We start from the raw sequence: 25,414 nt of genomic DNA, 5'->3' as shown, positions 1-25,414 counted from the left end.
TTTTCCCCCCTCAAACGAATTTAAGGTGCCGATGTGCTGAGATTAGAGCGTTGTGTCGCCTGATGTTGTCTCGTTCACTTCTGCACCTGATTTGCTTGTATTAGATTGATCCTTGTGTATAATCTTTGCTTTAGATTTGAGGAGCTGTCACTGTGTTTGACTTCTGGAGATTTTTGGTCTATATTTTTCCAGACCCTAATATTATTTGTATACGTAGAGTTTATATATACGTGTGTGTGTATATATGTATATTCTAACCTATTCAAAGGGTGCTAATGCTCTTAGGTGCTGTGGTGGTCCACAGAGTAATCTAAATAAGATATCTATGAAAAATAGGTTTGGTACAAATAATTTTGGTGTGATTTTACTGGCATATTTCAGTCCTAGCGAGTTCTTTTTCCTGATTTGCAAGGAGATTTACGAATCTGCCATATCTGAGTTTTTGAAGCTAGTGCTAGAAGAACGCTAAATGCATCTACACAAGGAGAATTAGGCTCAGGACCCATTTAGAAAGCCAAAAAAGAAAAAAAAAAAGAAAAAGAAAACCCCCCAAAGAAGCAAACAACAAAACAACCTTAAAAGATTGTAGGGATTTCCCTTTGGACTTTTTCCCTACTCATCCCGTTTCAAAATTATCCAAAGCAAAGAGCTCTGAGCTGGTTGTTTATGGGTTTAATTTTCAGTACGAAAAAGCTTAAAGCAAACTGCGCAAGGTTTCCTAAGGGGCTGACACAAGCTAAGAAAAACAAGAAAATGCCTGGTTAAGGGGAAATCTGCCATAGGCTTTCGAGCGCTGTGCTGCCAAAGCCGGCCGCTTTCCCGTTGCGTTAGCGCGTCCGAGACCAGCTGGTGCGCTTCCCCTTCCTGGGCATGTTCTTGCTTTTCTCGGTTGCTCTATTTGTGGGATAATGCTCAATCTACAAATTTCCTTGCGTGAAATACCTGCACATGTGAACATGTGTGTGTATGCATGAATATAGACGTATATTTATTTACCATGGGTGGACTTCCAAGCTGCAAAGGTTCTGAGCGCGACTGAATAAACTCGTGCTGGAAATATCTCAACAAGGGTCTTTCCTTCTAGCTGCTTTGGCCAGTTTATTTGCTGCGTAGAGATTAACTTTACATTTTAATCTTTTTCTGAGTTCTTCCTGTCAAAATTCTTTTTCTTAAATGAGCAGGAAGGAAATTCTTTTCTTTTCTTTCTTTCTTTTTTTTTACATGAATGAAGTCACGCTGAGCTGGACTTGGATTCTCTTGGCAGCTCTTGCAAGATTTAGCTGACCTTGTAACTTCAGAGATGACCTTTGGAGAAAAAAAAATATTTTCAAATAGCCTGTTTTTCCCTTAGCTCTGTATCCTAGGCCGTGGAGGGTTTTTTATTCTGGATATTTGAACATCAATGCAATCCTTAAAATCTCTACAGTAGTCGCAACTGCCTGTTCTTCAGTCATGGTGAAAAAAGATTTCATTATAAAAAAGCTTTGTTTTTTATAACTTTAAGATGCAAGAAAAGCTAGTTTTAATGTCACTCAAATCTTACTTGAAATTTTGCACGCTTTAAATATTTAATGTTCTACACATTGGTTCAATAAAAAAACAGTGCAAAACCCTGGAATATAAACCAAGTTTCAGGAATGTGGATTTCTTCTCAAAAGACTGTGATCTGACTTTAAATGAACTTTAGGAAATGCGAAGGCAGATGTTCTGGAACAGAAAAAGGTCGATGGAGCACTGACTAATGTTATTGTCAAATTGTATTAAACTTCCATGCTTAGTTAATGTGGAAGGTGGGAATTTCTGTATGGCAAGGGGCCTCGAGAACATTGGCATCGGTGCTGTAAATGATCATCCTCAGGCTTTTTGTTTAACTATTTGCAGTAGCGTTAGCGTGGTACTTTTCCCCAGTGATCTTTTCACAGCAAATTTTTTACAGCTTCATCAGTAGTACAGACATCTCTTCTTTTTGCTTCTCTACTGGAGGAGAAAAAAATACCGTAGTAAGTAGGACATGATTTTCATAGATCTAAAGTGGATTTGCTGTAATTCCTTCTTCCAAAACCAAAACCAGTCCTAACTGTCCGTCCGCCTTGGGAGAGCAAGGGACATTGCGAAATACTGGTTCGAACACCATCCACTGCAGCACCTGAGCGCTTGGTATCTTGGGCATGTTGAGCTGTGGATCTTCCGCATCGTAGCTGTGAAACCTATGGCAACATCTTCCAGGTCTCTTGAGATTATAGACAACGACTTCTCCCAGGGACAAAACAGCAAGTTGCAGATCATCTGATTGAATTAAATTCACCTGTGATTTCACACCTTCATTCAGTTGAACATATGCAAGTGTCTTTAAGGAAGGCAAAGGAGGTAATTGCCTAGGGCAGCAGATAGCAGGGATTGCATGAAAGTGCTTGGTGAGGGATAAGCCAAGCCCTCCTCCCCGGGCAGGGAGCTCGGGCTTGCTGATGCCCCAAGAAGCATCAGGATGTGTGCAGAACAGCTGTCCTGGTTATCCCCAGCAACACGAGAGGAGCAGCAAACTGTGTTTCTGGGGCTTGATTTTTTTTATATTCATCCCTGAAGAATAAAAATCAGTTTTGCATTTGCCGTTGGGAAATGTTGGGACCAACTCTGTATGAATACTGACAGTTGGAGGCATAATAATTTGGGGTTATTTGAGGTTGAAATGCTCCATTGTCATCTGGCATTTTATGAAATGCAATGTCAAGTATGTGATGGAGCAATTTAGTGATAGCGGTCTAGCCATTAACTGGAGGCCACAGGTTAAAGATTTTCGAGAATGTCATTTTTCATTCCAGCTCAGCTGAAAGAGCAAAGAAACTTCTGTTGGTGTTGAAAAGAAAATATTGCAAAAACTTGAGTTGTGCCAAGTAATCAGCGGTTTGTTGCTCTTGACGGATTCATAATAAAATTGAAATTTGGAGTTATGCAAACTATTTGCATTTTATTCTTCTCAGCAATATCTTCCAAAATTTCTTGCCTATGGAAGAGATTTCAGGGTGAGCAGAATGAGATTGTTCTTAAAAGGCAGGTGAACTCAGTTATCGTTTTAGGAACTTGCAGATCAGCCGTCACGAGCAGGCCAGTCGGAGACTGCAGAAGTTCATTGTTCTTGGCTACGTTTCTCTTGAAATATTTTTTTTCCCAAGCTTTTTTGATTTCTTCTGTATTTCTCTGCTGGGCACAATCACATCAGTTTTTATCTCCTTATATGAGTACAGATTCTTCAGCGAAAACGCTTAGACAGAATTCCTGTGACCCAGATTTGTTTCTGAGCTTGTCCACCACCACAACACCTCGTCTCCACTGACACTACTGAGAAATAGTTTACAGGTCCCTCTTCGCAGGCCAGTTTTCAAAATTCCCCAATGGGCAGAAGACAGAAAAGACTAACCTTCAAATTTATCCCCTGGAACGGCCCGTCGTAGTGCCTGGAGTACAGTTAATTCTTTCGGTGTGCATCACAAGAGCTTGAGGCTCAGCGGAAAGCCCGTCATCCTGCGGATGATGCCATCGGACTGCTCAATTAAGCAGAGTTGGCTCTGTGCCTCGTAACGTAACGCTGAAGTTTATCATACGAAGCAGATAAGTGTCTGTATTTGATATCTGTATTTCATTATAACGTTGTGGCTTGCTTTATCGGGATAGTCTTTTCTAAAGCTGACGTGTGTAATGCTCCGAAAACCTGAAGGAAGTCTAGCATCGTAGGAGCTGTAGTAGAAAAGTAGGACAGCTTTCCTGGGGAAACCTCTGCGTTCAGGCTCCTCTGCGTTAATGCTCATCATCGTCAGCTGTCTAACCTGATCGTTAATGCTCATCTGGATCTGATGGTACGTCGAGGGAATGTGGTGGCCTGGTCACACTGGTTAGACTTGCAAGAGGTGAATGTAGGCGAACTGTTATCCTTGGACGTGTGTGTTTTTGGAGGTACTTCAGGGAAAGGTGCTTTGCTCCATTAGCCCAAAACTTCATCGGTCAACAAATGCGTAGCTGTAGAAACGGGCTGTCTGGGCAAAACCTTTTTTAATATAAAAAGGTGAAATACTGTTGAGGTAATTCAGCAGAGCTCAAAGTAGCCTTTCTGGGCTTAGCGTTTAAGAAAAATACTTGAAAAAATTGACAAGAAATACAGCCAAAAATCCCACGGGGGATTTTTCAAGTCTGACTAGTGATTATAATGATTTTCAGAATTAACTTTTGTTTAAACAAACTTTAGTGGCTTTGGTATGTCTCCAGTGGTAAAGGTATGGTACCGTGTTTTCAGCCAGATTTCCCCCCTCCCCAAGCGTTTAACCACGACAAATGTGCACATTTTAACTAGCATTGCTAACAGATTTCTAAAATTGGAATATAAAAGATTACTGAACTGCAGGTTCCATGTTGTCATGATATAACAAGCCTTGAAGTTAATAACCAAATGTAAAAATTAACGTTGATGCTGTAATGACTGATAAATTTCAGAATACTAATCCTTAGGTTGTTATAGACTGCTCGATAAATATACGTGGAGCACGGCAAATTTAATGCTTTCTTACCAGCTGTTGCAGAATGGAGGGGGGGGAGGTTGCGCTCCATAAAACATGGGGCTGTGTAAATGCTTTGTAATCATGTGAACCTTTAATTAAGAGGTTCCCACAGAATGGAAAACGCCAGCCTGCTCAGTTGTGAAGACACCAGACACCGACTAATATTAAACAGCTCCAGAAATTGCTGGTAACTGCACTGCAGAGGATAAAACAAATTCAACCCCCCCCTTTTTTAAATTATTTTTATTTTTTTACAGCATGGGGTAAAGCATCTGTAAACTGCATTCCTGTACAGAACTAGTGCTCTGCAATGTGTTTATAGCGAGGGGGAACACTGATCCTTTTAAAGAATATTTGTTATATAGGAATATTTAGATTCACCAATGATCAGCTCTAATGATTCGGAAAGAGTGGCCTGTATTGCCGCTCCTTACCTTTGGCGATTCCAGTGCTTTTTCAAAATACTCCTATTTCCTAGGCAGAATGTTTGCAAATTGAATTCTCACAAGTGGCGGTATTTTAAAGCACACAGACGTGTGCACGTGCATGGCTTATTCTTAAGCCTAAGTGCGCAGCCCGTTCCTCCGCGCTGTCTTTTTAGCTTGAACTCTTCTGATATTGCACTGCTTTCAAACTAGGTAAAAGCAACCTTAAAGGGAACAAATACATTAAAGTTACGCAGCGCTCGTGCGTGGAATTTCTTAGTAAGGTCATTACCTTAAACTTTTGAAGTTTTTGAATTTGAGTTAGGGTAAGAGCTGGCAGTCTATATGCTTGCATTCCGAGTAATAAATAGCCAACTCCAATTTATTTATTCCGACGAGCTCTTAACTTTTTGCCGAAGCACCTCGTGTACTGCAGGGCGTCGCAGTGTGATCTGTGACGAGCGGGACTCGCCTTGGGGGCAAATAGGAACTTTGGCACGGAACTGGTATATATTGGCAGGTATTTGTCTGTATACGTTACCATTATTCACTCGTTTCGCAGAAAAAGCAATAAACTTGCAGATCCAGGAGAGGAGGAGCCCGATGGCTCAGCTGCTGCTGTTGCTCTTGATTAAAGCCGGTGACTCCACTTGACGTAGTTAAACTCTCCTCAATTTATAGAAATACCTCTGGGATCTTCTTTGAAGTTACCTAAATTTTTTTTAAATCCCTCCTGGGGAGCTTAATAAATACTCTCAGTTTTACTCTCAGTTTATGCTTTACCCCATTACATGCGTCTGAAACTTCTTGTTGCACTGGACTGTTTCCTAGCTGTCCAGCAATATTAAATTATCTCAAATGTAGTTACTGAATTAAAAGCACTTGCAGAGACAATTCTTAATGCGTTTTGGCTACGCTAATAGGCAGCATTGTGCTGGACTTCTGTCCGCAATTCTTTTATATGTTAATCTCTGGGTTTTTTTTAATAAGTCTATCGGTTTGTTGCATATTGCTGCACGTTTCTTTCAGTTTCTTTGATTTGAGGCTTCTGAATCTTTGGTGCATTTCAGCTGTATTTGATAAGAGAAATGTTTAATTTTAACAGATAGTATCACCATCTCTGTCTCCCACCCGGAGTCTCATAAACTATGATTCTTAATTATATTCTCGTTCTGTGTTCATCTATTTTCTTTAAATTCTTAAACACAGTTCATAATTTTGCATTTCATTAATAGTCTTAAACAGCGACTGCAGGTTTTTTTTTCTTTTTAGAATATTTTAGTCGTTCTGTGATACTGCATTTGCAGGCTTTTAGAGCCAGTTTTGATTTGAATTTTCCATTTAATTCTTTCGTGACACTCCGTTTCATCACATTGAAATGCAGCTGCATGTGTTTTATAACCTTGTGATCAAGAAATAGAAGTAAAAATTGACTGTGGAATTTTCCATAACTGCACTTCCTCAATTAGTTATTACTCTTGATGTTGTACATATTTGCAAACAGTTTTCTTAAAATCCTCTGTTGCAGTCTCTGCAAATGGTGATAATGAATCTTTTTTTCTTATTTAATCTGCTTTTGTGGACAAATAGTCCTGTATGTAGTTTTACTATCATATTTTCATAATTTTCTTGCCTTTTTGATTTCCACTTTCCTTTTGCATCTTTATACATTTTTTTATCTTATCAGTTGGGAAAACAGATGCTTTCGGTAATGTTATATTGCTTATTGATTATGGTGTTAGTGTCTCCTCTGCTGTCTTAGTAATTTTACTATTGAACAGTTCTTTTATTTTGCTTAATTTTCTTTGCAGCAGAGTGAGTTGAGCTTCCTTTCATCTCCTAGGAAATAGCTGTGATTTGACTTAACCATTAAGTCACTTAAAAATCCAGATTTTGAACTCTTTCACACTCACAAACTGTATTTATCTTGTTTTCAACCACTTCTCTGCAATAAAAAAGCCAGCACTGTTTTGAAAGCCAAAGTTTTGATTTTTAGGCTCCTTTACAAACCAAATATCACCAAGGTTATTTGGCAACATTGGTCGACCAGTCTCCTCCAAGAAAGGCTGGGTTAGATTGTAAATAACTTCTTTTCTTTTTGGAAGAAAGCATTTCCTTTATTTTAGAAGGAAAATAATGACAAGCAGAGTTGACCATGACAGATTTAAATTTTTCAGAGGAGGAAAGCTCTGTGAATGGGCTGTTATATCTGCGAGCGTACCAAGGTATTTTAACCATTTTGCTACTTCCTTTAACAAATGACTTGTTGGAAATTCATTCTAGTGGCGGTGTTAAACTTCCATGCAATGCAACTCTGCACTGATGCAGTTCAATACTGCTATCGTTCTTTCAAGAAAAAGTCTTAAGGTTTTTCCCTGAAATTCTTCCATCAGACAAGCTAGCTAGTTAATGCACCTTTCCCCTTTTTCTCCTGCCTTAGTTCAGTGCCTACCTCCAAGATCCCATCCTGATTTTCTGGTTTTTAAAGGAGCAACTGCCACGTTATTATCTGGACAAAAATGTTACAGAAGATGAAGTTGCTGCCGTACTTCATCAGCCACCCAAGATGTGAATTACTGCAAAAAGCAAACTAAATCCCCTCACGCACTGCAAAACTGGGAGGTGCCAGGTTGAGATGTCTCAGTAATCCCTCAGTAAAGCCGCACGTTTAGAGACGAGTATGGGGAGGGTGGGAATTTTTAAGAGGCTGTTGCTTCTGGGAGTCGTAATTGGTGCTTTGCTCTCTACCGCAGCACTGGATCATGATTCCCACCCTTCTTTCTCTCCAGCACCGTGAAGCGCCCGCTTAGGAGGGAGGGATCAGTGTTTCGAGAGTCTGTAGAGCCCACTTTGTACGTGTTGTGAGTGATGTTTCTCAACTGTTAAAACAGAAGGTTGTGCAGGAAAATAAAGTATCTCTACTCCACAGCGGCATTAGTTCAAGCATCTGAAGTAGCACCTCGTAGTGCTTTCGGTTTGTATCCCAGAAACTGGCCAGAAGTGATGATGAGGATGTGATACGGATGTCTCCCGTTTCTCCCATTCCTAAAGAGCAGGGGAAGCAGTCGAAAGGACTTGCTGCTTTGGAGCCGCAGCACGGTTCGTGTGAAAAACCGGGCGTGCGGGAGTCCATCGTGGCTGACGGTGAGCAGCAGCAGTGCTGGGGGTGCTTCTCTGCTGTCGCCGGAGCACGTTCCTCCCCAAACACTGGTGTTTAGAAGGGGGCTTGGGGAAGAAACTGCACATCTGTCGTTAGTGAATTTTGCTACTGCAGCTTGTTACCTCTGAGGCACAGGTTCTGACGTGGGGAGATAAAATATCATGTATCTACAGATGTGAGGTTCTGCCATGCTTTCTATCACAGCGAGGCACCCAGAATTGTCCGACACGTGAAAACACGTTCATCTAATAAAACCTATCGATTGTGCCCTACGCTGAATGTTCGTTCAGAGTCTGCGTCCTTCTGTCAAGGTTCAATATTACTAAAATTGCCTAAAGTTGTAAACCGAACGTGGCCAACAACCTTATAGTTTGGTGCAGTACAGAGGAATGGAGATCTACCTTTTAAAAAACTCTGTAAAGCAATGGTACGCTCTTCAGTAGTACTTACAGGACTTCAGTTTATCTACTAGGAATGGAGATTTGCTCAAGAAAGCTCCATCTTTTTAGAAGCAGAAGAGGAAACGTCACACAGAAGACACATCACATGGCGAAGCACTTGCTGGACCGCGCAGCGAGAAAGTTTTGCATCAGCCTAGACAGCTCTCAGAAGTGATTGAGCAGAGCTTAAAAATAACCTGAAATGGTTCTGAATGGAAACGCATCTCTGGTCTAGTGATTTAAAATACGTGGTTTAGGAAAGGACAAATAATCCATACAAATGAATACTAAAGTTAGTCATTTTAACTGGTTTTATTCTAGTTTGCAACTTAGAGTCACAGGCAATTTGGCTGCATATCCTGTGTCACATTGTGAAGTTGTTCTCACTGACTAAAATCAATTGATTTAGGGTTTTTTTTTTTTTTTTGGTTTTATTTTTTGGTATTTTTCCCATGTGCGCCCAGAATTTGGGAATTGAAGGCAGTTTGGAGAGGAAGTAAACAGTTCAAAGCCTAGCAGAATATGGTTTGATCACTTAAAATTCATTGAAATAATCTAAGCATGCAAATAAAGAAACTTCCAACATTTATTATTTGCTAAATGAACCAAAGCATTGCGGGGAGTTTGGCTTTTATTAATCTCTACATCGGGTTCTCTTCGTCTTGGCCTGACACAAGGTTGGGAATATAGTAAGTTAAAGGATGTTGAGATTAAGTAGTTGAATCTGATTTTGTCTGCGGATAGCGAAGGTGCTAGGTGTGTTGACTTCAGGCAAGTTTCTGATGCGTGCTCCGAAACGCACGCTAGGGAAGTGTGGTCGGGATAAAACTACCAACGGGTGGTGAAAAGCATTTGGGAAACGGTGCTAAAAGAGGAGCTAGCAAATTCAGTAAAATGAATGAGGTTTCTTAGGGCTTGTCCTTAAGCCAGCTCTGGCCAACTTGGGAACAAAAACCACGGATTAAATGAGCTGTGCAGGTGGCTCCGTATTTCCCGAGCGCGATAGGGAGCAATACCTGCACGTGCAAACCGGAAGGAGAAGCAAGATTATTCGGAGATGCAGCTTTACCTTGGTTGATTAGTCTTTCGTAGTGTTTATGAAGAAGAGTTTTGTAATTTTTGCACGAGAGAGACAAACTGCTTTATCAACTGCTGAACTGTCTTTCCAGGTCAGGCATAGGAAGAGCCCAGGCGTAGCTTTGGTGCCCACTTTTGGGGAGGTATTGGGCCGTACAGCAAAAGCCCATCTGCTGCCCGCGAGGTGCTTTGTTTTCGGTTTTATTTGTGCTGCCGTAGAGCCTCAGTCATGGTCTCGTTGCCTAAGGCCCTGTGTAAACTCAGAGCAAAATAATTGCATCTGTCCAGGTTTTTGTCTTCAGCTTGTAATGTAAATTGGCCCCAGTTGTATCTTGCACTGGAATCACCGAATTTTGGAGCCAATTCCTTCTCGTTCAAACCTGGAAGGTTTTACTGAACACAGCTCTAGCAAATACAATGCGACTTTTAAAGAATCGCTGGGAGCTGCTTAATATCTTGCTTGAAATTCAGCGCTGAGGCTTTGCTAGCTAAATCGTTCTCCTGCTCTCAAGAGCTCTTCTTGCCATCCGGCCTGTGCTGCACTGAGATTTCCCCCCTCGCACGTCCAAATGCACGTCCAAATGTTTTGAAGAGATTGCCAGCAGTGTAAAATACATTTAAAGGCACTACTCCAACTCGTAAAAAGAAAAAGACATACATGTAATTAATAAAACTGTCTATGAAATTTTTGGCAATAGGTATCTCTCTATTTCAGTAAGTGAGAGTCTTTGAACTTGTAAAATTAGTTGAAATCACACTAGCTTGAGAAAAGAAGTGCAAGCGTCAGGAAAGGTGGCTTAACCCAAGCACCCAGAATGCCTTGAAGGCGCTGGACCTAATTTTTCGAACTTTTACGACAGGGACAATTTTCCAAATGTCAGAATCTCCCGTGGCTCAGCTGTGTGCTTCTTCTTTGGAGGACTCTTTCTGTGCGGCAGTTTCTCTTCGTTCTCGGCCAGTCTCGCTCTCATGGAAGCAAAAACGAAATTTTAAAAATCTTCTGACGTTAGTCAAACTTTTCCAACGTTAGAAAATGACTTAATGCAATTCTCCATTTTATTTTGGAAGAGCCAACAGGAAGAGAATACCGTTTCCCATCTTGCCTACAACTCTAAACAATCGTTGAGTTAAATTCCTGTCAAACAAATGGTCCAATATTACGGAACAGTTATCTTTTGTGAAAAAAGACCTCAAAACCAGAACTCATCTCCAAACTCCTCTCATGCATAAACGATGGACAACTCTGATAGCAAAAATTGATAAATAATCAAAGTATTACTTCTGTTGCTATTCTTGGAGAGTTTCTATTTGAAGGTGTTGAACAGTACAGCCATCTCTCAGACTGCTGTGGAGTCTGGGAGTAATTTTACTGCTTCCAGAGAGGTCAGGGAAAGAAAGAGATGTAGAAGTGTCTCCCTCTTGGAATATCTGACTACGAGAAGAGTACCTAGTTAGCAAAATGTTGCCAGAAAGCCACTGGCGCTGCACATACTGCCCAGGCAGTGACCTCGAGGACCAGTCAAGCAAACCACCGTACTTACATGGGTGGAGAAAAAGCGTTATTTTCTTTCACTTGTCAGTGGTCAGTGCCAAACGAGAGAAAAAAAAAAAGATGTATTAGCATCACGTAGTAGCAAATGGATATTAAACGTACAGAGCATCAGCTTGTTAAGTTGGACTTGGCTTCAGGTAAGAATTTTGCCCTTTTCTGTTGCTTGACTTCTTCTCATCCTCGCCCTCTCCATTGCTGGTCATGTCAGGAACACAGATCCCACCAACGGTGAAGGAAACGTGGCCATCGCGGACTTGTCACGGCATCTGCTGCCCATATGTCCTCCGTGTCTGCCAGGCCTCTGATTTAATGTGTTGCCTAAGGCCCTGCGAGCTGTCTGGGCTGCTTCTCCCATTCGTTCCTGCTTTCCCACTTGGAGGCATTATTTGCTACGTTTTCTTCGGTGTCGGAGGTACTTGGATCCCTGGATGTTGGAGATAGCTCAGAGGACAGTCCTTCTCTCTCCTTATCCTCCGTTCAAGGACTTCTTTCTTCAAACATTAATAGCAGGCGGTAGATTTATTTGTAAGATAAATAAATAAAAAGCTGGTGGCTTCTGTTCCAAGAAGAAACGATTGAAATGATGCAAGATGTTAAAAGCAGCTTGGGAGCGAGGTGAGGTCCTAATACTCAAGAAGGGTGCTCGGTTTGTCCTGTTGATAGGTACTTTCCAAAATTCAGTGTAACATTAGATAGCATCTAACATGCTTTCTGCCGCCGATAGTGGGTGTTAGAGAGCCTGGGTGTCATCAGCGTCTTTCAATTCTTGTAAAGGAAGATCTTGAGAACACTCGGAAAATCACTGTTAATGCCCGTCGCCTGAAAAGCCGCGTACTTTTCTATCGATAGCCTTTGAATATGGGACGTCTTTCGCTTTCCTTCTGTGTCTGTAAGTATTTATTTTCCGTTAGTGGTACAGCAAATATTCTCAGAGTATTCCCTTTTTGTCTTCCCCCAGTATCTGTCACAACCAGCCTTATTATGCCGGAGGTCTCTGGAAAGACCAGTAAATAGATCCTTAGGTAAAGTATAGCAAGCGATAAGGGACATCAAAGAGAAGCTGGAAATTTGTATGCGAGTGTGCATTGATTCATTTTAGTTGTTACCATTCCAGATAAGTAACCAAACTTTTAATTTAAATTTTAAATTTTCCAATTTAATGCTATACTACCTTAGGAAACTATATAATTAAAAGGGGGGAATTGCGATGAACAGGGTTGCCGACATCCGAGCGCTTTAGCGTTGCTTCTCGGGAACGTTATTTTAAACAGCGGCTGCACATTTATTTGTACAAAAGCTCACTGGAATTGAGAGAGAAAAGACATTTTTGTGCATTTCACTCACCTTTGGATGAGGGTTTACGTAGCAGTGTTTTAATAGCGTTTACGTTGCGAAGGCCGTGGGGGATGCGGGCAGCGTGGAGCCGGGAGCGAGCGCGCCAAAGGTTAAGCAACCAGTTTGATTTCCCAGCTTGAGCCGCACAGTGGTCTGCTTTGTCTCGGCAGAGCGAAACAAAAAGTGTCATTGAGCAAGGGACCAAAAGGATCTTACACAAAGGAAAAAAAAAAGTTACATTCAGCCTGAAGAATGCAAATCTACTGTCCCGGTCTAATTAAACACAATACTTTTGCCTTCAGCAGTTTTCTGTGAAATGCGTATAGCGATTTTTGTTGGTGGTGATGGTGGTTTAACAATTCTGCCAAGGAAAAACAAATAAATAAATGAGCTAACGTCGCAGCGTACGGCTGGAGCCCTCTATTCGGCGTTTTGCTGCTCTCTGTGGTTTGGTTGTTCGGTTTTGGGAATAAACGGCCAAGCACATATAATCCCGCGTCTTTTATGGTCAGTTCGCTCGCGTCGCCGATACCGCTGCTGAGTGCAAAATTGCCTTTTTATATCCCTGTTGTAACTTTAGGCACCTTTAACTTCTAGGCATAGCTTGTCTGCAAGGGCTAAGGAACCATATACCATTTTTTTTTTGGTTCTGATGGCATTCGGTTCGTAAGCAAGATGTCCCGTGGCCCCGCGCTGCGTAGAAACGTCCTCTGCATGTTTGGTTTCGCTGGGGTTGTTCATGCGGAGAAACGCGCTCGGCACTGGGGTGTGCGGTTGTGGCCTTCACCTAGGGTGCCTGTGAAAAAATACGAACGTGGAACTCGTTAAGGCGACTCAACAAAAAATTAAGTAACGTAAATATTAAAAAAAAAAAAAAAAAAAAAAAGGTAGAAGTAGCGGTCCTTTATTACAGTAGTTCCTTAAAACTGTGTTTGATTACTTCTTTATATGTCAGATTATCATTTGTCTGATAAAATAGCAAAAATGCTTTTTTAGGTACCTCTTGTTTTTAACTTTTTTTTCTCTTCCTTTTAATAGAGCATTCAGAAGCTGGCTAGTCAATACTTGAAGAAGGACTGGCTTGGAATAAAAGCTGATGAGCGAAGTGATTATAGGTAATTTAACAGTTGGATATCTTGAAATAGTTGTCCTTATATTTTGAATTTGTATACTTCTTTTTCTGCTTAGCAATGGAGCAGCTCTCTCCTGTTGTTAAAATGATTTTTTTGTCTTCGTTGCATGAGTGTTGTCAGTTAAAAGTGAAGCTTTGTTTCCTTCTAAATTTTTGAGACAGGCTTAAGTAGTGTATTATTACTTGAATAATTTAGGAAGATGGGGAAAAATGGCAAAACAGGAAAAAAAAAAAGCTTAATTGTGCCTTCTCTGTGAGTATTAATATTTAGGGAACTGGTATATGAATATGTTTTTAAATAGCTTTAAGGTTAGATTAATAACCATAGGGATTTCTTCATAGGAAAAGACAAAAAAAAAAAAAAAAAAAAAAAAAAGGCAAGTTTCTTTTTAGGAGGCTGATCTTAATTAAGGTCGCAGCTCACTGAGGCACGGCAAGACACAACTGTGTGCAAAACTTAGCTTCGCTAACGAGAAAGGTGGGTCCCGACGTGAGAACAGACGGGGTGTCCACAAACAGCGTGGGCTGCCGCTTCGCTGAGCCCTGCAAAGCTCCGGAGGCCTTCGCTGCCCGTCGCTGCCCGGCTGGAGCCGACGTCGGGCTGCTGCGCGCGACGCGGAGCCTCCGGGCAGCTGCGGCTCTGAGCAGCCCGTTCGCCGGATTGCAGCACATCCGGCGTCGGGAAATCCACGAGCAGATCCGCAATCCGTGATCAGATGCCGTTCAGCGTTCGGTTTTGGTTGCCGGCTTCTCTGGGTCTCTTCCCTTAGAGCGGTGGGTTCACCCCAAAAGCGTTTCCCAAAAAAATGAATCGCAAGACGAGGAGAGGAGGGGGAAAGTTTTTTAGTTTTTGTAAAACTTCAAAGATTTTGTGAAAGTGTGAATATTTGCTTAGATCAGCAAAAACAAGTCTGGGTTTTCATCTTATTTTTTAATAGCAATCTTTTGAAAAATGTATTCCGCTTGTTTAAAACAACGCACATTTTCGGAAGTAAAGCACGGCTCCATTTCTTTCTTCCCACAACTTTTCTTTCTTTATTTAGGAGCATGTACTCAGTTTGGAAATCGCTTTTGGAAGGTACAATGCAAGTGGCCCAATCTCGGCTGAATATCTGTGAGAACTACAAAAACTTAATTTCTGAACCAGCCAGGACTGTAAGGTGCTTTAAGGAACAGCAATTGAAAAAGGTATTTGTGGTTTTTGTTTGCTTGCTTGTTTTTTTTTTTTTTTTTTTAACTTTTTGTAGCCTTTATTTAGAAAAAATGATTGTTGGAAATATTATAGTATGGCACTTTTAAAGTATGTATATACTTTTCAGTCTCTCCATGTGCGTGTTGCTATGGAATTAAATAGCCAGCTTGCTGGAGAGGGGAAAAAAATCGGAGCTATGCTATCTGGAATTCAAATTACATTGAACTGAATTTTTAAAAATGTGATACAGAGCTGGTCAAAGTGCTGTCTGCAAATCTAACATCATGCTATGGTAATTAGATTGAATTGGTTTTGCAGTGCAAATTACAAGTAGTTTTTGTTAGAATAGGCTCTGATTTTAAGGAAAAGCACATCTTAAATCGGAACAATTTGTGCTATCTTCAGGATGGAGAACCTAAGTTATTCGGTGGCATTCGGTGAGTATTCCAAAAGCTGCTGGAATTGACCTATTAATCCAAACAAAGAAAATACTGCAGTAAAGGAAAAAAACGCGCTTGACTTTTATTAAAAAGTATAATTGGTTAGTATATTTTAAAGTAGTTTTAAATAGTCTGTACTGTTCCTCTTAATCCAGAATGCATTTGAAACAAAATATGATGTTCCATCTGCTTCTGTAAAGCAGTAAGACTTTTTGAAAACGCAGCGATGTCTGTTTCTTTAAAGCTAAGCACTTTTCATATTTTAATTATTTTGCGTTGGTGTTCTGTGGGTTTCCCTGGAGCGAGGAGAATGCCGCCTGGGCTAAAGAATCACCGTGGCTTACGGAAAAGCCCTACTCTACACGAATGTTTTCAGACGTTTTCAAGAACGCTCTTCTGAAATACCCACTATATGGCTTGTATAAAACATAACTAGAGAGAAAGCAAGGAGAAAAAGAGAAACGCTGGTGGAACACGCTTTGTAAGCGTCTCAAACACGATTGCTCGTCGTAAATGTTCCTTCTGGACATTATGATTAAGTATTTGTTAGGGTCGCCTTTATTGTATTTGATTTACGGTAGGCTGAATATTCCATTCAAGGTAGACGACACAAGAAAGGACCATTTTGGCCAAAAAGAGATGATGTCTTGTCATAACTTACCTCGCTTTGTGTTCTAGAACAGTATTTTGCAAAATGCTCCGCTACAAACTTTTAAATAGGTGTTAGCATAATAATTTTTTGGAAAAAATTGTTATTCAGATCCTAGAACTGTGTGTTATATATATTTTTTTTTTGTAGAGTGCAAATTAGCTTCAGTTTTGTTGTTGCTTTTTATTGTCTTGTGGAATTTTATTTTTCTGTCATGCTTTCCAGCCGATGCGGTAGCAATTTACAGTATCCTTATGTGGTAAATAATCTCCAGTTTTATTCTTCCCCAAATGCTGATGGTTTAGAGAATTCATAGACGACTAGCGGAAGTGGAGAGAGGCTTTCATTTTCAGTCAGTAGAAATAATGCAGGTTCTTTTTCTCTTACACTTTTGCATTAGCAGAACAAATGATTGCAGTTATCAGTGCAGTACTTCTAGTATGGGATGTTCTAAGAGCCTATGCTTTTTCTGCAACTTGGAATAAATACCCGCTCAATAGCTTTCATTTTCCTCTGCAACAAATTTACGTTTTTATGCGGTGCAAACTGTCACCCATTCCTTTGGATTTCCAAACAGAGAAATAACTATGATGATCCCCATCCAGATAAAACCATATTGAAATGTATATTCAGAGTCAGCAAAATACTTGCACTTACGCTAGAATACCTGTGGTTACAAAATACTTGTACGTAGACTGGGCTGCCCAACTCAAATGGAGCTTCTATGAGAAGCCGTATCTCTTCCGGCATCGCAGCAGGTATCAAGTTGCTCTTGATGAGATGTCACCTTAATTTTCCAGACCTTTCCCTAAGCCTTTAGCCTCTTGACTTGGAAGCATCTACAAATTTTGCATCCGTTTCATTCGTCTGAGCCTTTTTAATACCAAATGGGAATAGTTTCAGACAACCTGGTCATGTTTTGCTGAGAGCTGAATCACGAGGTGGCACCTGGGCCAGGGGGAGTAAATGTGGCTCCTGCAGACCGTGGTCGAACCTCTTAAGAAAACCGGTGCCTGGCCCTCGCTCAGCTGCTCGAGGACACGTGTGAGCACGCTGCTGACAGCTCGCTGTTGGGCAGCGGCAGCCCAGGCCTGTGCCATCATCTTCATCACCTCCCCGAAGGTCGTGTGAGCTTGTCTGGCCGAGCCCTATGCTTTAGAGCTCTGCGCATACCAAAGAGCGGTTTTGTTCTGAGCTTGGATGAATTTTATTTCTTTTATCGTCCTTCCAGTACTGCTAATGGAAAGGTAGCATGCATTAATAATTAATATAATGGGGAAAAATGAAAGTCAGGTGCTTAGAAAGAGAGCTCGGAGGGCAGTGGGTGCGTGGCAGCTCGATTTGCAGAAGCAGGATACGTGGTAAGAACGTGAAAAGAGGTGGGACCCTGGCGCCGATGTTGGAAGGACAGAAAGGCACATTTGGCTCTGTACCTAACTTGAGGCTCTGCCTCTGAACAGTGCTTGGAGCCGTGATTGACCACGGGCAATCTGTAACACCTGCAATATAGGTATATAATTACTTACAAATGCTTTAAAATTTTGTTCTTATATGGACCTAAGCTAGTTGGGGTAAAAGAAAGAAAATCTGTAAAAATCACTTGTAAGGATGGTGTGATTTTGGATGTTGTTAATTCACGTTTGTTTTGCTAAGTCTTCCCTAACGTAAAGCATTTCTGGCACTGGAGTTGATAAAAGGTTCGGGAAATTGTTGAACAATTTAATAACTTTTTTGCTATTCCTTCGAATGCTATTTTCTGACAGTAGAATGTATATTGGAGTGCTGGCTTTACCACATCCCTGCAAACAGGTGGAGTTATTTTCACCTCTGAAATGGTTATGCATTTTAAGCCCTTACATTTTCTTTGTGAACAACACTAATTTCTGATACAATCTTATTTGCTGGAAAGCTCTCAAAATGCAATTTAGAAAAAAAAAGAAAAAAAGGAGCTCTTAAAATAATGTTTAACAGATTGTTCTTGTTGTTGTCTTGTTTTGTTTTGCATAGTATATTTTATCTTATGTCTTAAATTTTAGAGAAGAAAAGATTAGTCATTTCAGTATCACCTCTAATGAATTGCTTCAGGGTTTTTTCTTCCTGTATTCCAGTTATTGCAACTCATCAAAAGCTTTCAGAACTTTTATGTTTAGTTTGTCAGTTGTTCATTGAATTTGACTAGTTAAAGAGCAATTGAAAGAAAGAAAATGGGTTTATAATTGACCTGGAGTCACTAGGAGAACACATAGCTCTGTATAACATTTCGTAAAGAATAGTAAAATAATGATAGTCCTATTAGTTGGATGCAGAAAAGAAAAGAAAAATTAATGCTTTGTTTCCTGAATGCTTTTTTCAGTGTGTGGACCAGTTGACAAGGATCCAAGCTGAATTACAAGAGACAGTAAAAGATTTAGCTAAGGGCAAAAAGAAATATTTTGAGACTGAACAGATGGCTCAAGCGGTGCGGGAGAAAGCTGATATTGAGACCAAGTATGTTTTTATAATAGCATATGTATAAATAATTGCATGCGTATAAAGCAGATTTGTATTTGTATTAGTTTTTACACTTGATATTCTTTTAGAAGAAGGATAATGGCTCTGAATAAGCTTATGCCAATTTTTTCCTTTGTTTATATACATTTTTGTAAGCATTTCAAGCATGCTTTTATCCTGCTAGTTAACTATAATTTATTTGGAATGGTTTCTTTAGGAAAGGAATTAAATTAAATGCTTTAATTCAGCCTTTTAAAAGGATAATGTGTGACCTGGCACTCTTTTTGATATAAAAGGCTACTTACTTCCTTTCTCTTTACAGATCTCAGTTTTGGTATCAGCTCACCATGGGGGCTGGGGGAACAGGACATAGATTTCCATTTTTGAAGATCAAATTTTGCAGGCTTTGGGTTTTTACACTTCCTGACATCCTAAAGAGGCGATTCCCTTCCTTTCAGGAAAACAACTTTGCTCTCGTGTGTTCAGTTTGGGATTTTGCCTGAGTTACGGGAATTCGCCTCACCATTCGTTACCAATCTTTTGCCTTTTTTTATTATTATTTATTCTGATCTTCCTGGGTTATTTTCCTTTTTCCTTAAATATATTTTTTTAACCTTAATTTGAAACCCAGGAGCTTCTCGATCGTTGGAAGGCAACCATCTCGGGGTGTGGGGGGGAATGAAGAGAAAGACTTTAGTAAGATTATTTATACTACCTGAAGAAAGTCAAAAAAACTTGAGTTTGGGAATTTTGGGCCAGACACATGTTGTCGTATTGTTCAGGTTAACATAGCTGTTTACTTTAAAACATGCTGTATCCTTGCTTTTGAGGCTGATAAATCTGGTTGACCTATTTGTACTGTGCTGCTGCCTTCTGTATTAACAGTGTTTATGTTAGGAAAAAATACAAACAAGTTCTAGAGGTCAGTTTTCTACTTTTGCATATTACTCTTTTTTTTTTTTTTTTTTTTGAAAAACATCCAAAATATTTGTGGTGAGATTTTTATGTGAAAGTCATACATGGTTTAAATAGTTTTCACACAATGAATATTCTAAACATACTGTATGCCCCTCCAAAATCAAGGAGATTAGAAAGCTTTTTACAAATTTGTGGTTGATTGCAAATAGATCTCCCTCTTTCTGACTTCTCCATTCATAAACCCAATGAAGAAATGTAGCCTGAAATTCAGAAGAAGGTGCTAGGAAATGGTTGCACTGATACTTCCTGCAACACGTTCTGTATTAAGCTGTTTGTGTTTAGCAAAAACATCCAGTATCGATTCCACTTTTAAGCTCTTCCAAACGGGAAGTGCTGCTAGGATGTAGCTAAGTCCTGCTGTGCGAAAATGGAAATGAGCTTCTCAACTGGCATCGCTGTTTCAGCTTGTGTTAATACAGCCTTATTTTGTGCCCCCTCCTTTTTATTTATCTATCTGTTTGTTTAAAAGGCATCTGAGGAGAAGGGAAAGGAAAAATCCTTCCAGAGAGCAGGAGAGGAATTTGGGCCTTGAAATTCCTGGGGGGTCAAAGGGTGTCCATGCAAACTGCGGTTTCCAGCAAATTTCTGGCTTTCACTGAGATTTGGAACCAAGCAGCCTTCAAGACCTGCTCTTCACTGCATCTTGTTTTTTCCACTAGTTTTACTTGGGCTTATTATATAGGATATGTCTCAGACAGAAGTCCTGCTTAAAACAATATACATGGTATCTTTATCCCTGTTTATTATTTTCTATTCCTGTCTTTTGAGAAACTTCATATCATTTCACCATATAAAATAAGATGCACTTAAAAAAAAAAAAAAAAAGAAGAAGAAACCAAAACCCAAGTGCATCTGTTCAAAGATGTTGCCTACTGCAGAAATACCACTGCAGCTGTGGTACTAACTAGTAAGGATTTTTTGGACTGAAATAGCCAAAGTGGAAATACCAAACTGTTAATATTACATGAGGACAAAAGCAGATTTAGTATAGCAGTTTTATCACATCAGTGTAATCAAATACTGTTAAAGCCAGGTCTTATCAGTTGCTGTAGATTACGTAAAAGAAAAGAATCCAACCTCTCTAAAATGTCATCTGTTACTTGAACCATGGAACGATCCTTCTTTCGAAATATGTTTTATAGTGTTAGTAGATAACATTTTTTATGATTGTTTTACTCAGTTTAAAATTCCAGGTACTTGCGTGCTATTGATAAAGACTAGACATAAAGGATGGAAAACATTACCTAATACTTCATCAGATACTTTATACATCACAGATACTTTCATACATCAGATAATTTCTATGGCTCCAAGGAAAGAAACTTACTTCCTTTTTAAAGGAATCTGATAAAATTGGAATAAAATCATTACTTATGTTGTCTATCTGGCTACAGCTTTTTATTCCCTATGTTATAAGCTGCCAAATTATAAAGAATTCAAATATTTGTTAATTTTGTTTCCTTACATACTTTTTAAACCACCATCTTTCAAATAGCTGTTAGAGAAGTTCTCTAATTTCTCTTTTGTTGATCCAAATGTGAAAATGAGGCCAATTCTGCTTTTAAAAACATGCATAGAAGGGGGCTTCTCTAGCTTTCTGGAACAGAATTCCTGGTGATCTTGCCATGGTGATCCATCCATTACCAGCAGCTCAAATTTGCAGCACTTTTGTGTCTGGAGAGTTACCTTGAAATCTGTCAAGCACCAAAACAACTTGCGTTTCTGCTGCCACCCGAGATCCCTTTCGTGATGCGTTTCAACTTTGTTCAAAAATCAGTTTAGGCTACGCAAGACATTGAAGAACATGTAATGAAGGTACTACTGATGCAGATCAGCATCCTTAGGTTTTTTGCTAGTAGCTATCTTGCTCCTTTAAACTTTTCTTGAAAACATGCAAATGTAACTTTTGGCCTAAAAAAATATCTAAGTTAAAATTTTGTAGAAGTGAAATGTAATGGCCTGTTTGTCTTGTGTTTCTGTAGAAAAGATGCAAGAGACCATCTCTTCTGTTCGTTTTTATTTCAGGTCCAAACTTAGTCTTTTTCAGTCAAGAATAAGCTTGCAGAAGGCAAGCGTAAAGGTGAGTGTAAGAATAACGTATGTTGATTGTAGTCACACTTTGAAGCTAGTTTCATGAGGCATGTGACACAAGTTGTCCGGGATCTAGCGGTGGTGGTGTTTTAGGAGGTAGATAGTTCTAGGGAGAGGGAAGCAGGCAGAGTGGGGAATCACATTTGACCGAATTTACAGGGAAGCTTTTTCTAACGGGAGATAAAACTGTTCTTGAAGAAGCCACAGGTGAAATTACAAACTGCCTGAGAGGAAAAAATGAAAAATCCTCTTACAGTTTCAAAGCGGCATCAACAACAATGTTGAGCTGTTAATCCTTTAAAGCGTTAACTGTGTTAGTATATACGTGTATGCGTGTTAATTTGCTATTGATCTGTGTTTAGTCATTAATTTTGGTACCTATCTTTTAACTTTGATTTCTTGTTGCAGTTAAAAGCACGACGATCTGAGTGTAATTCAAAGGCTATCCATGCCAGGAACGATTACCTTCTCACTTTAGCAGCTGCTAATGCACACCAAGACCGCTATTATCAAACAGACTTAGTAAACATTATGAAGGTAAGGAAGCTGATTTACGTAAGGGAATTAGAAAGTGTGAAAGTCTGGAAAGCAGAATTAATAAGATACAAAATCTTGGGTCGCTTTGGGAGCAGTATCGTCTTTTCCAGTATTCTACAATGGGTGGAGGGCAGGATACTTGGTATCAATTACCGAGCACCAGGGCTAAGCAGTCACAATTTTTTTGGTTCATTTTTTTTCTGAAAAGCTCACTTAGAGAAAGGAATTACATTTGTAAAACTAGACCTGTAGTTTCCCATTGCTGTCAGCCGTAAGTATGCTGGAGACATTTTATATCTTCAGTAACATATCCTATGATGTTTTTTTATATCTAGTTATCTTATCAGAACATTTATGATATAGCCAATGAAAACATGACCATTAAATATGCTGGTTCCAAACTCCATGAATTTTATAGAATAGTAAATCATCATTACCTCACACATATCAGCTTGCAGAGTCAACAGTTGACAGTAGATAATTGAACTCATAAGGAATGACATGCTTAAGATTCAAATATGATTGCTCACAGTGTGTGTAATGTAATTCTAGAATTACTTAAATATGCACTATGTCTGTAACTCAGATTTTTACAGATAAATTGTAAAATCGGCTATTTAAAGCTAATTCACACTTTACATAGTTACATTCATGTACTGACATACTCAAAGTTTATTTATATTTGCTATCTACAAGATTTTTCCGAGTAATATGATCTAGTACGACAACTTCGTCTTTAATTTTCATTTAAAATTGCTTTTTGTAAGCTAAAATTTGTATGTAGGCTGTCACCTGGAACCAAGGGTAGCATGTTAAAACAAAACACTGTTACCAGAATGCTTATGTATACTGGAACTAAAAAAATGTATTGATCTGGAAAACAGACGACAATTAGAAAATCAGAGAGCCAAACCCAAGCCTTTGAGGGATTCGTGGGTGCGATTCCGTTATGTTTTGGCTAAGCTAACCGCTCTTTGTGGCAGTATGCAATCATGCCTTCAAGGGGGCTTGATTCTAGTTTCCTGTGATTCTAGTTTCCTGTACGTGTCTGCTACTTTTTGTGTGTATCATGAACCGAGCCCTGCAGGCGTCCACATACTGAGGTCTGCAGGATCTTGGCAACTTCGAGCTTCCGCGCACGTTTATGTCTTTTGGATGGTGTTGGATTTCTGTATTGTGAAGTTAGAAACCTGTATATGCCCTGGGAATATTTCATTTAAGTTGTAACTAAACATCAAGCTATGAGCCATTCTTGAAAGACTGAAAAATACAGTAGCAGACTGCGTGGTCTATGTGGTGGTGCCATTCCTCTGCATATGTACAGTTGTCCATAGATGTTTTAGTTACACTGGCTCCTGTTGCTAAAGCTGATTTTTGTCAGCGAATGGTTGTTTCTGTGTCCAGTTAGGAAGCCCTGTCTCAGCTGGTCCTCTCTTTTGTAGCTATCTCCAGATTGCATTTGCTAACTCTGCTGGCCTGTTCACTGATGGTCTAGCTGTCTTCCAAACTTGTTTTGAAATTGTGTTCAATGCGAATGATGCTTTGCTTGTGGAAATCTGCCCGTACAAGGTATGCTGTGCTGTAGAGCACTACGGTTTACTGAAAACCTAGACTGCAAGTACGTCCATTGAGCCAAAGTACTTTGGAAGAGGAGGACAACTTTCCGGGCTCTTTTCCTGCATCTCTTCATCAGACCTTTACAGTAGTTGGTTCTCCTAGACTGACTAACGACAAATAATTTCTCCTCGAAGAACTATGACTTAGTGTTTTACACTACTGTTCATGAGCAAAAATACCCAGGAGCACGCACACACACAGGCGCTTGCAGCAGCGCAAGGCTTAGGGGCAAGGGAAGGAACGTCTCAGATTGAAACGTCTACTGAAAACATTTTAAAGGATGGAGGAAGGTGGTATAGATAGGATTTAATGGGAACAGTCAGTGTGACTTTTTGAAGAGGGAAGGTGTCCCTCAAGGAGAGATCTTTAAAGGAATCGATGAAGCCTGGGGATAAGGGTGGTCCACCTGATTTAATGCCTCAAATTTACAAAAGCCTTTCCCACTCACTCTCTTCTTAAGTAAAAGAAACATGTTTTTGAAGGTAGAATGAGGGTTTTTTCATAGATTAGTAACTGCTGAAGAGATGCAAAAATAAAGGAGTAAAGTAAATACTTGGGGTTTATAATGTTGCTAGCAGGATTCTCGTTTCTCTTTTGCTGGTCTCTTCTTCTGAAATGTGCAGGGGAACCATGCTGTTTCAAATACTGAGAAAATGATTATTTCATGTAATGATTTAGCAGAAATGATCTGGAAAAGGGACTGAAGGGTGAGGTGATCATTTGGTGATACAAAATTGCTCAATGTAAGCAAATTTAAAGCTTATGGCGAAGAAGTATAGTAAGATCTTGATGATTTTTGGGTTGACCAGGCAAGAAAACAGCAGATGAAATTTATGTTAAAAAGTGAAAAGTAACGAGTTAGAGGTGAAATCACTGGCTACAGAGCAGAGAGCTTGGAATAGCTGTTACCAGTAATGAAAGAGTGAATGAATGCTGGAGCTGGAAAGTGGAGTGAAGTATGAAGAAATGAAGACTGTCTAATACATACTACTATTATAATTCTGCATGTAGGTAACATCGCTAGGACAGTGGTACTTTTAAAGGGGATTAAAACCCTTTCTAGACAGCACAGTTCCTGTTTTAATAGGCTGACTGAAGGTGTGATCCCTCCTATAATACAGTTATAGTGTCTAAACTAAACATGCTCATTTATGTATTAAGTCAAACGTTTTTAAAATGCACCTTTTACCTTAATATCACTAAGTCCTTAGGTACCGTGTAGTGTTGGTCACCTTTGCTCTCTGTAAATATTTCCTCATTTATCTGCAGCTGAACTCATACGCCTTCTTCCATTTGAATTCTGCTGGGCTGTGCACATTCCTAACTCGTATCGAGTTTCTCCTTAAAACTGCCTGTTCAGATTGTATCCGTCTTGCAGCGCTTTCGGAGTTACCGTCTGCCTGCAGCTACTCAGCGTCTTACGACTTTCTCATGACCCCCCCATGACTTCCACAGTTCTGTAGTGTCTTCTCTTTCGGGACAAGTTCTGCACGTCAGTGGTTGCGTCCGCTCTGTTCATTACCTTTCCAGTAGCGGTGTTGGTTTGTACTGGCATAAAGTTAATTATGAAATTATTGCAAGGAAAGGCTCATGTTTTTGCCAGGCTGGAAACATCATAGGTTACTCCCTGACAGATTCAAGCCAACGTTGCTTTGGTTCGTTGTATCTGGCTCAAAAATGCTGCTGCTGTTTTTACAAGCAGAATTACAACTATGCATCGTGGCCGTATTTCTGAAACAGGTGACAAACGAA

At 39.8% G+C, this 25,414-nt stretch overlaps 1 protein-coding gene across 1 annotated transcript in view; it reads left to right on the top strand.

The window, feature by feature from the left end:
- The window catches only part of FCHSD2 (FCH and double SH3 domains 2), a 140,850-nt gene that overhangs the window by 63,087 nt on the left and 52,349 nt on the right, over positions 1-25,414 (top strand). Inside the window, exons 4-8 of the mRNA XM_062578343.1 lie at positions 13,575-13,651; positions 14,712-14,856; positions 18,303-18,436; positions 21,443-21,497; positions 21,917-22,045. Of these exons, the coding sequence (XP_062434327.1) occupies positions 13,575-13,651; positions 14,712-14,856; positions 18,303-18,436; positions 21,443-21,497; positions 21,917-22,045 (540 nt within the window). The remainder of the gene's footprint in view (positions 1-13,574; positions 13,652-14,711; positions 14,857-18,302; positions 18,437-21,442; positions 21,498-21,916; positions 22,046-25,414) is intronic.

The sequence above is a fragment of the Rhea pennata genome, chromosome 1, assembly GCF_028389875.1.
Source record: "Rhea pennata isolate bPtePen1 chromosome 1, bPtePen1.pri, whole genome shotgun sequence".
Taxonomy (NCBI): domain Eukaryota; kingdom Metazoa; phylum Chordata; class Aves; order Rheiformes; family Rheidae; genus Rhea; species Rhea pennata.
Note: the sequence above shows the minus strand (reverse complement) of the source record. Positions and strands in the feature narration are given on the sequence as shown.